At 39.1% G+C, this 10,996-nt stretch overlaps 1 protein-coding gene across 4 annotated transcripts in view; it reads left to right on the top strand.

The window, feature by feature from the left end:
* Positions 1-496: 496 nt before the first annotated feature.
* LOC134637533 (beta-galactosidase-1-like protein 2) overlaps positions 497-10,996 on the top strand; it is a 10,549-nt gene continuing 49 nt past the window's right edge. Inside the window, exons 1-19 of one of the 4 annotated variants that reach the window (XM_063487983.2) lie at positions 499-661; positions 1,070-1,255; positions 1,343-1,411; positions 1,802-1,897; positions 2,246-2,354; positions 2,436-2,528; positions 2,610-2,691; positions 2,757-2,821; positions 2,908-2,992; positions 3,877-4,014; positions 4,194-4,277; positions 4,350-4,462; positions 4,557-4,703; positions 7,096-7,167; positions 7,286-7,364; positions 7,469-7,556; positions 7,640-7,751; positions 8,689-8,805; positions 10,461-10,996. The exon at positions 10,461-10,996 is cut by the window's right edge and continues 49 nt beyond it. In XM_063487983.2, the coding sequence (XP_063344053.1) occupies positions 570-661; positions 1,070-1,255; positions 1,343-1,411; positions 1,802-1,897; positions 2,246-2,354; positions 2,436-2,528; positions 2,610-2,691; positions 2,757-2,821; positions 2,908-2,992; positions 3,877-4,014; positions 4,194-4,277; positions 4,350-4,462; positions 4,557-4,703; positions 7,096-7,167; positions 7,286-7,364; positions 7,469-7,556; positions 7,640-7,751; positions 8,689-8,805; positions 10,461-10,547 (1,914 nt within the window). In that variant the 5' untranslated portion in view covers positions 499-569 and the 3' untranslated portion in view covers positions 10,548-10,996. Of the gene's footprint in view, positions 662-1,069; positions 1,256-1,342; positions 1,412-1,801; positions 1,898-2,245; positions 2,355-2,435; positions 2,529-2,609; positions 2,692-2,756; positions 2,822-2,907; positions 2,993-3,876; positions 4,015-4,193; positions 4,463-4,556; positions 4,704-7,095; positions 7,168-7,285; positions 7,365-7,468; positions 7,557-7,639; positions 7,752-8,688; positions 8,806-10,460 lie in introns of those variants that run through there. The other 3 variants (XM_063487982.1, XM_063487981.1, XM_063487984.1) reach the window with 3 other exon arrangements.

The following is a 10,996-nucleotide window of genomic DNA, read 5'->3' as shown; positions in this document are numbered from 1 at the left end:
ATTTCAACATGTGTCAAGTGAAGAACATGAACTGGGCACCACTGTGGGGTTGTTATGATCCCCAGCACATGTAGAAATAAGGACCAACTCAATAGAATGAGTTATGAATGACGAATGAAGGGCAGCAATATGCATTAGCTCCACACATCTAGACAAATTTCAAAAGAAGAAAGAAGATAAAATAATGAACACTTTGGAGATAGTGATATAACTTGGCGCAGTCCTCGTTATTTTTATATTTTAGATTACTAGACACTATTTTTAAGATGGAAGAAACTTTTTCAGGATTAAATGTTTTCATTTTGTTTGTTGTTTTTTTCTGGTAAAGCTCTAAAAAAAGAAGAAAAGAAAAAAAGAAGCTGTGTAGTAATTCTTACAAGCCAAACAATGCCAAAGACAAACCCTGCTGCTAATGAGGTGAGTTAGATTTCCATGGCTCCACGCAGAGGCACTCCCACGAGGCGGTGCACTGTTCAGACCAGCATCATGCGTTCATCTGCACACAGATGCTGCTGTGAACTTAACTCGACTGTTGCTTATGTTGCCAGAAGGGATCTCGCTCTCCATCCATGGTTGTCCTCAGGATAAGAAATGTGCACAAAAGGAAATATGCACTCATCTGCCTGTGCATTGCTGGATTCATCATGTACAGATATCTTGGGTAAGTTCTTAAAATGTTACATATGTTCCAGTAAGAGGCTGTTGTTTTCCCCTCTAATGCAACGATTCAACTTGATGTAGTTTTCACAGACACACAATTCAAACAGTCTCAATAGCAATATTGTTTGTGTGGCTACTATAACAGTACAACAGTGTCACTGTATTACACACAGTTTGATGGTTGTCATAAGAAACTTTATTTATTTTGGGAAGTGAATAATAAGAAACTAATGGATGATAAAGAAAATGTAAAAGAAGCCCATATGAGTTTACTGAAGTCTGATGTCCTCCTGCTCAACTCAAGACATCTGCAAATTCCTGCCAAGCATGTCATGTGGTCAGTTAGAGTACAATAGCCTATGTTAGGCATTAAGTGACTGTGACACACTGAGTGGAACTCCTCTTCCAGCATGTCGGGAAGGGGGAGGAGGATGAGCCGAAAGGTCGGCTTGTGTGCCAACACGTCCCAGTTCACCCTCGAGGGAGAGCCCTTCCGCATCATTGGGGGATCCATCCACTATTTCCGTGTGCCCAGGGCCTACTGGAGGGACCGCCTGATGAAGATGAAAGCCTGTGGGATTAATACCCTCACTACGTACGAACACTGCTCCAGTGATTGAGTTTAGAATCACAAGCACTGTCACTGCTGAATGTTAACTGTGGGCGCCCTCCATCCTTGCAGATATGTGCCGTGGAATCTGCACCAGCCGGAAAGAGGGGTTTTTAACTTCCAGACACAGCTGGATTTACAGTAAGGAGAATGTTCTTTTATGATTAATCACTACACAGCATCCTTCACACCACCTTCCTAGCTTCTCTAACAATATTACCTGGTCTAAGGTATTTTGGGAATATTCTTCATTTTCTCCTCATCATCTAAGTCCTCAGTGCTCAGGGGAGATGCTAGAGGCAGAGAGTCCCACCTGACAACAGCAGCATCTCCATAACAAAAGCAGCTTATCGAGCAATTAACCGCACAGTGATGATAAGCGAAGAGAGAGGTCCCGCCTCTGCCAGTGTTGTTGCCAGGCACTTTTCAAACTCACCAAACAATAAGAAATGGAGCCTCACTGTGAGTCTAAACTTTGGGTTTGCACAGGAAAAAGTTGCTTGTTGATTTTCTTTTCTGTTTGGATTTCAGAGCCTATATCAGTCTTGCAGCCGAGATGGAACTGTGGGTGATTTTGCGTCCAGGGCCCTACATTTCCTCTGAGCTGGACCTAGGAGGACTGCCGAGGTAGTCATAGTGTTCACTGTATGTAGGTTTATGTAGAAATTCAGAATTTTTTTGTGTGTATATTCATATGGTATGAAAAGGGACGTTAGTTTAAACTGCAAGTCTGTTCAGTGCCTGTCCTGAGTAAATAGATTTTTGTATTTAAGTGAATTTAACCGGACAGCACAAGAGTTACTTGATCTAACGCACAAAGTGCCATTTTTGCTTTCTGAATGAAATCAGGGTGGAAGAGTCGCATCTTGTTTAAAGTAAAGGCTTGCTCAGTGTCTCAAGCTTTGTCCAGTATTTTAGACTCACTGTGGCTCTGTTGTTAAGTGTTAACTGAGCATGTTTTCTATGTCTTTGCAGCTGGCTCCTCCAAGACGGCAGCATGAGACTGCGGACGACGCACCCAGGGTTCATTCAGGCTGTCAACACTTTTTTTGACAAGCTGATACCAAAACTGGTTCCATTGCAGGTCAGGCTGGAAACATACCAGCTGAAGCAGAGTCTGTTAATCTTTTTAATTAAAAAAATATGCTTGTTTGTGTTTTTTTAGTTCAAGAAAGGAGGTCCAATCATTGCAGTGCAAGTGGAAAATGAGTATGGCTCCTTTGCAAAGGATCAGAGTTATATGCTTTTCATTAAAGAGGTGACTACACATGAAACTTGATGGCATAGAACGGATCAATAGGATTATTTTCACTTCTTCCTTTGTGTTTTATTTTGAAAGGCTCTGCAATCCAGAGGGATCAGCGAACTGCTGCTCACATCAGACAAGCACAAAACGTTAAAGTCTGGGGGTGTGGATGGAGGTATATTAATAATCACACACCTAAACATAAACATGCACACACAGAGTTAACCTAATCTCATGTAGCCCTCAGGACAGTGAAGCTTCAGAAGCTAAATCAGAGAAACATCCAGGAGCTGACTGCTATCCAGGTGAGTCTCACCTTTCCACATCACTTGTATCCATCACTGATGACAGTAAGGTGATGCAAGCTGACTGTGTGCATGCTGCTTTTCAGCCCAACAACCCCACCATGGTGATGGATTACTGGACCGGCTGGTATGATATCTGGGGAGAGCTCCACCATGTGCTGCCCCCAGAGGGTAAGGAGGGTTTTCTGTGCTGCTAGTGGCATGTTGCTCCCCTGCTATTCATAATCAACCTGGGTGGTCTAACAATGGAGTGTCGCTCAAGGGAGTCTTCATAATTCAGCGAGGTGGTAAAAGAAGCGTACACATCCTTCTCTTAGTATCTATGAAAGCCATTGCTACATAGTGATCTGACAATGTTACATTAGCAAAAAACAGGCATAAAGTGTCTTGTGCAAATTGAATTCTTCTTATATTTTATAAAATGTAAAGAAAAATATTGTGGAAATCATTGCCTGTAGTTATTTTATTAGTCTTTCATTAGTTTTTTACATTTCGTTGTGCAGTTTGTGCAGTGAAATACAAAACGGTCTAAATCTCCTGCTTCATAAACCAAATTTGGAAATAGAAATCTGTTGGGTTTTTGTCTTATAATTACTGCTTTAAAGCAAATTTGTTTTAAAACAGTCGTTTACATCAACCAAACCAGTAAATATGGAAAACCTGCTTGTGAAAAGAAATTTGGATACAGAAATCTATACTCTTACTTTACGAATACTTTACTAACCCTTGAAAAAAATGCATATATGAGTAAAACCAATCAAAGGGTAGCGTTATTGTCTGTCCCCTCTGATACATCTTTTTCACTAGTGCTACTCTATCTCCAGTTCCTCTAAACTGCTGTAAATGTGCTTTCTTTCTCACCCTAGTATAGATTTTTGCATGAGAAATGGCAGCTACATGCCCACAGTGGACATGCAAATGTCAGGGTCATGCTGCTTTTGAATGAGTCATTTACGTATTTAAGGAAATGAGTCAGAAGAGTTTCATGATTCAAAATTTGTATTTGCATGAATCCATTATTCTAAACACTGTGAACACGTCTCATTTCTTGTCAGATATGGTATCCACTGTAAGGGAAATTCTGAGGAGAGGCATGTCTGTCAACTTGTACATGTTCCACGGAGGATCCAGTTTTGGCTTCATGAGCGGAGCACTCGCCGATCCCTCATACAGAGCTTTAGTCCCCAGCTATGGTTGGTTCCTTTGTACTGTGCTCAGTCTCAAATAGACTCTCATGCAAATTCACAAAGATGTTTGAGTGATTAATAACTGCCGTATGAGAGCTGGAAAATATCGTGTTCTGTACTGTTGACCTTAACACCCAGCAGGTGGCAGCAAATGACAGTTTTCGCACACTGTTGATGTTCCGCAGATTATGACGCTCCTCTGTCTGAATCTGGGGAATACACTTCAAAGTACCATCTTCTCAGGGATTTACTTTCTCGATACAAAAACAGTAAGAAAAACATGAGATATGCAGCACATTATTACATTCAGTTACTGACCTCTTTGCCTCTCTGTGCAGCAGGAGGCTCTGACAGTCTCCCGGACATGCCAGTCCTGCATTACAGGGAGGCTTATGAACCAGCCATTATGTACCAGCACCTTTCATTATGGGATGCTTTAAGCTTCACAGAAGGAGTACGTTTATGTGAGATTATCTGTAACGTACATATCCTGCAATGTAAAGAATTTTGCTTTTCAGACAGTTCAACTGTTTCAATTTTCTCTGCAGCCATTTAAGTCCGCCAAACCAGTAAACATGGAAAATCTACCCGTGAACAACAGAAATGGACAGTCCTATGGCTACACTCTGTATGAGACTATCATCACGAGGGGAGGGCTGTTACAGTCAGGGGACAATGTCAGAGACCGTGCCCTGGTGAGTTTATGCACACTATACATGTGCATGATATTTATCCATAAGCTAATTGCTTAGCTTCCATAATGTGTTTGTAGCTGCTGAAAACAAATTTATTAAAAACTAGGAAGTTATGTCTTGCTGCTAAAAGATATATGTCTGTTAAATATAAATCTAGTGGCATAAGATAGTCAGCATAGAAAAATTGCAAATATGGGAAAACAGCTAACCAGACTCTGTCCAAGGGTTAAAAATATCCTCCTAATAGCTCATTCATTAAACATTTTTGATATTGTTCATAAAATGAACAGCAAATAAATAAATAATTAGAAAAAACCCTGCAAGAACAAAATTATTCCTTCTTGCTGAAAATTTGAACGATCAATTATAAAGCAGGAGCCAGAGGACAGTTAACCTAGTTTACATCAGTCACACAAACCAACAGACAAGTTAACAACCATGCGGCAACTGCTGGTCATTATAAAAAAAATTAATATTTCGCAGCCGGCTGTGAGTTGTTGCTGTTAAGCTGTTAAGTATAAGCTATTCATTCCTAAAAAAGACAATCAGTGACTTCATGGTAACCACTTACCTGAGTGCTGTGATTGCTTTGGTCACTATTGCCAGGGCCACCTGTAGTTTGTACTGAGATGCCGACTTGTCTGCAAACACTACCTCTGAGTGGTCAGCTAGCACATGTTGGGGAATATACATTTTATACATTTTCCACTTTAGCCCTGCGTGACTGAGGTCTTAGCAGAGCAAAAACACTGGGAAACAGTGACTCTGTCCAAACATTACAGAAAATCTTCAGACAGTTCGCTCACTATTACGCAAGATTACAAAATCTTGTAGTTCCATTAAAGGCTGCATGCACATATTTCAGTTGTGAATTGTTTACCAACAGCTTACTTCAGTTCGACGTAAGAACTGCTTACGTTATTCAACAACTGAACAAATGTGATCAAATGTCACGCTGAAGTTATAAACCTAAACTCATCTGTCTGACCATCTTCACAAGTTCTTATGTATTGTTTATAGCTCGCTGCTCCGTGGATGTCGTTTCCAGCTTTTTTCTCTCTCACTTTCATTTGTTCCTGTGGGATAGTTGCCCGCTCTGTCTCTACACTTGATGGGCTTCTCTCCTTCACATATTTTCTGGTGAATTTTAAATTCTATAAATTTTCTCAAAGTTAGTGTCAGCCACAGCTATATCTGACAACTCAGGTGCAGCGCAGGATTGAGCCAGAGGAGGACTGGTTTATGACAAACTATTCCACTGTGTAAATCTGAGATTTGTGCTCCTACGGTGTGCAGAAAATCTTCAGACAGTTCATTGTTTTTTTCCACAAAAAAAAAAAAGATTACAAAATCTTGTAGTTCCATTACAGTTCCTGACCTGTCTGGATATTGCAGTTGTGCAAATTACCATTGTTTATATATATAAAACATATAATGCTAGATAAGCATTAATTGGATCAGTCAAAGCTGAGCACACTGCTAAAACGTTGGCCCTGTCCTCGACCTGCATGCTTACAGACTCCCTTTCAGTCTATTATTTAATTGAAACTAAACAGAAGTGAACTGAACACATACATAGAGACTGGAACAAAATTTAAACATCTCTCTGGTAAATAATGTTTAGTGTTCTTCTGCACATCATGCAGGTCACATGGTTTCAGGTTTATACAGTGTTATGGTTTATCATAACGACGCTCTCCTCTGGATAAATCCTGAGGGCCACCTGAGGCTTAGTCCTCAAACTCACACAGTTTTAGCACTTTCACAGATGAGCTCACCCCATAGAAAATCATCCTGATTCTTCTTCCTCTTCTTTTCATTTCTCTACATTGTCACACTGTTTTCATAAAGAACCATGTGTACAGCATTAGCTTAAATTTTATTATTTTTGTCAGACCCTCACTCGCTTCTTTTGCACTCCCTCATCAAAGGCCTTTATTTTTAGACACTAATTTGCACACCTCTTGTCAGGTAATTACTAAAATGAGCTGACTGGATCTTTGGATATAAAGATAGCTCACTGTTTGCATCACCCTATGATCTTTCTATTTCCATGGACACACTTTTGTAAATGCATCATCATGCTAATTTGCCCTACAGCACTGACACTCTGCCTTTTTGGTAAGCCCTAAAAGAGGGTTTAGCACTGGCCCAGATATTAGTAGATCTGGCTTGAGATATTAAACTGACAGGTTTGACCACTCATGCTGTCTTTACCAGTTTTATTGCATGAAATGCTCTTAAAGTGAGGACCAACCAATTAGACTTTGGCTTAAGTGGATATTTCATTCTTCAAAGAAAAAGGGGTGGAGCGTTGCTCTGGTGCCTTCCAGCAGGACACAGTTTAAACTAAATTACTACAGTTATTTGACACTAATGTTTTTCACTCCAGGTGTTTGTAGACAGAAGCTACATTGGCCTTTTCAAGCGCCAGAGTCTGGAGCTGGCGGTTCCCGATGGTAAGGTATGACATCAAGTTGAACAGTGAAGGGAAAGGCTTCATTCAGTGTGATGGATGCTGGAGAGGCAGCTGTCTGGCTGTTAAAACTATCAAAAAACATAAATGTGATTGATCCCTACAGGGACGTCGTACCTTGAGTTTATTGGTGGAGAATTGTGGACGAGTTCACCAGGGAAGGGAGCTTGACAAGCAACGTAAAGGTGACTGACTGAAATTTTTGCTGTTCATCGCTCTGCCTGCTTTTAAATCACTCGAGCAATCAGTTTGTAGAGGGCAAGCCAATTTCGATTTGTGTTTTTTGCAGGACTAGTGGGAGACATTTTATTAAACAATATCCCCTTGAGAGATTTTACAATATACAGCCTGGATATGAAACCCAGCTTCATTGATAGGTTTGTAGACTTTATTAAATCTAATATGCTGCATATTACTTGCTTTTGTCTGTAATAGTGTGTTTGATGTGGCCTTATTTCAGTCTTTATCAAGCACCCTGGAAAAGTCTTTCTGAAACCCCCAGCTTCCCTGGATTTTTCATGGGCAGACTGTTTGCATATGGGTATCCAAGTGACACGTTTGTGAAGCTGCCAGTAAGTGAACAGAAACATAAACAGCTATGTTAAAAAATAAGTAAATGACATTTAAATGAACGGAAAAGACTAATCACATTGTTGCACCTTGAAATCCAATAAATTAGAAGAAGGAATTCCGATGACTGAAACCTCTTTGTGGAGTAGCAGGTGGAAACTGACTTTTAAATGTCTGTCATTAGGATCTTTTGTGCTCTATCCTATTGAAGTGTCTGCCTGTGAGTCTTAAATCTGGAAAAGGGTATAAAAAGCTCTTCAAATTATTTGAAATAACAAAATTAACTGTAAAGAAAATCAAATTACTGCCAGTTCACCGCTGGGTAGCTTGCAGGCATTGATTCAGCTTTGCATTCTTCAGCATCGCTTGAATATACAGTAATGTGAATCCGTTTATCTGAAAAGTGAGCTGAAAGTGGACCTTTTTGAAAGGATAATGATCCGAAGCACATTGGTGAAAGAATGGCTCAGAAAGAAGAAATGGAAGGTCATGCAATGACTTAGTTGAAAAAAATAAAACCTTCAGTGTCACTGAAATGTTGAATGGGCATTTAAACCAAAGAGAATAATTTTTGCAGTAGAAATAATTTTACAGGGAAGAGAGTTTAGAAAGCAGGTGTCAGATACTGTTGGACGTACACAAAACTCCTACAAGGAGTGCCAATGGGGGCAAAATGAGCTTCTGATACTGTGAGTGTAATTTCTTTTATTTTAAGCAGAAGTATATTAGATCTGTTGGTAATCTTATTCAATGAATCATTGAAGAATTACCGTTTGTGCTGTCCTTCAATTACTATAAAACATGTTTTGTCTGCGGGATTTTTAAAATAGTCAAATGTTTCCTCGTCTAAATATGTTAAAAACATACATAAAGAAGCCAGGTGTGTTTATAATTATTTTTTAATTTGTTTTAGTAAATGTATGTATCTGGGATCCGCAGGGCTGGGAGAAAGGTGTTGTGTTTATCAATGGGTTGAACCTTGGGCGCTACTGGTCCATTGGCCCCCAGCAGACTCTCTACCTCCCAGGTCCTTTTCTCAATAGTGGAATCAATCAGGTATAGCTGTTTGGAAACAAATGATGAATTATGATGATTGTAGCATTTTGTTAGTCTGTGTGAGCTCCGCTTACAGCTACATCCAGAGTCCGTGGATGCATCCTTCAGGTCGGAGAACAGCTAATTTTAATAAAACGAGCTTGTAGTTTGATATCTGCTGTCACAGTATGATTGTAAACAGCTGTTGTTGGCGTTTGTAATGTTGGTTCTAATGAGTTGTTGATCCCAAAAGTTCAAATATGTAAATGTCTTTCACATTTTTTTCTCCTTAGTTTAATCAATAATTTTGATTATTGCTTTTTTTTCTGTATCTGACAACCGTGACCTGATTTACTGTTAAACTATTTCAGCCTTTGTGTTTTGTTTTGCTTCATTTTCTTTTCTTTTTTTGCTTATATACTAAGCTAGCTTTTGCAATAGTGGCTTTGTATGATTGTTTCCCTGGATGCAAGCGATTGTCATTTCATATAAGAATTACAGCAGAAGAACTGAATGTTTGGTGTTTAGGAGACGTTTGAAAAAGTAATTTGAAAAAAAGATGAGCAACGCAATTCTTTGGGCTAATATTCTGTTCTAGAATATTTTTTATTCTCATAAATACAAAATGGTACAGCGCTTGTGTCCTTTCTTGTAGGTCTTTAACTACACAGCCAAAGCAGACGTGCTTGCGTGCAGTCCTCCAAAAAACCTCCACATAGCTTCATCAATCATTGGCGATGATGCTATGTGTAGGCAGAAAGATGATTGGTTTAAAGGTTTGCTAGAATAGGAAATAGAAGACAAAGAATTTCTTAAAAAAGTATAAGACAGAATATAGACTATGTAAAAGATGGTTGCAGCCACCATGATGTCACCCAGGGATGGATCTGACTGTGTAACCATCTGGTCATAACTACTTGAGATTGATAGCAATACTCAGAGTAAAAATTGTAGTTTGACCAAAATATGAAGTGTAATAGTTGTTAAAGTGTTGTAATAGTGAAAGTTGTGCCACACAGGTTACAATGTGTCTTATTTTCCCCGTTTCCATATTTTCGCATCTAAAGTGATGGCACAAGGACATACTTCTGATTGGATCACTTCCATCTCGTCCCATCTTTCTACACAACTAAATTAGTTCTGATTGGATTTCTCTCTCTATATATAATATCTTCATCCCATTTTAATCATTGATGAAAGAGTCAATAGACATCATCATAGTTTTTGTCCCTTTGACTTTAGCTTTTATGTTGTTATTGTCTTGTTTTTGTCAGAAAAAAGGTTGTTGACGAAAAATATGATGAATATTATTGGTCTACAAAATTAACACTGCTTACTTGCTCTCTCTTATCTAGTGTTAGATGAGAAGACTGATGATATTAACGTGTTTGGGTTTTACAAGGCTTCCAATAGCTTAGCCCAGCCTAGGATCACCATAGCTAATTTACATGTTGTATGTTTCATTCATTTTTGCTTGTAAGATGATTTTGTTACCTTCTGGGCGACTCAGGTTAGCCGTTTCCTCCTCTTCACACTCTTTATACTAAATATCTGCTGGCTCTAGCTTTGTTAAATGCTGTATTGATAATGTATTTTTTGTACTAAAATTGCAAAAACAAAACCAAACAAATCTCTAACACCTGTCTGTGTTTTTTTTTCACACTCAAATAAATTAGGTCATTGTGTTTGAGGAACAAGAGGGAGACTTCAAGGTCCACTTTGAGGATGAGGCTGATCTTGGCATGGCTGCTGATATCCAGTGACCAACATCACGTCACAATTCCAATGTTTGTGTTTATGTGTGTATGTATGTAAAATTTGCATTTTTTTTTTATATATTACTAGGTGCTTATCATATCAGGAGGAATTGAAATACAGGGAAACAATAAATTCTGTCAAATCCAATAAATTCCACCTACATATATATTGGGGGCTCGTCCGGGATTCATTTTGAATATGGCACAGTTTAGTCTGGTAGATTTTATAGCTAATCCTACTTTATAACAGCTTGATGTACGAAGGAAATATGATTTATGTGCAATTGCCTCACATTATGAAATCTCTGTGTATAATTCCATGAAGAAAAGCGAATTTAGAAATGGTTAGAGGGCTGGTTGAAATTGGCGTGTTCCCGTTAGAAGTGGATACGGAGGATGCCGCTTCAGTTTCTGAATCCTCTGATCAGGGTTATGCTGAGGAGGGGACGGGAACA

This window comes from Pelmatolapia mariae, linkage group LG10_11, assembly GCF_036321145.2.
Source record: "Pelmatolapia mariae isolate MD_Pm_ZW linkage group LG10_11, Pm_UMD_F_2, whole genome shotgun sequence".
In the NCBI taxonomy this organism is placed as follows: Eukaryota; Metazoa; Chordata; class Actinopteri; order Cichliformes; family Cichlidae; genus Pelmatolapia; species Pelmatolapia mariae.
This window is presented reverse-complemented; position numbering and strand designations above follow the sequence as displayed.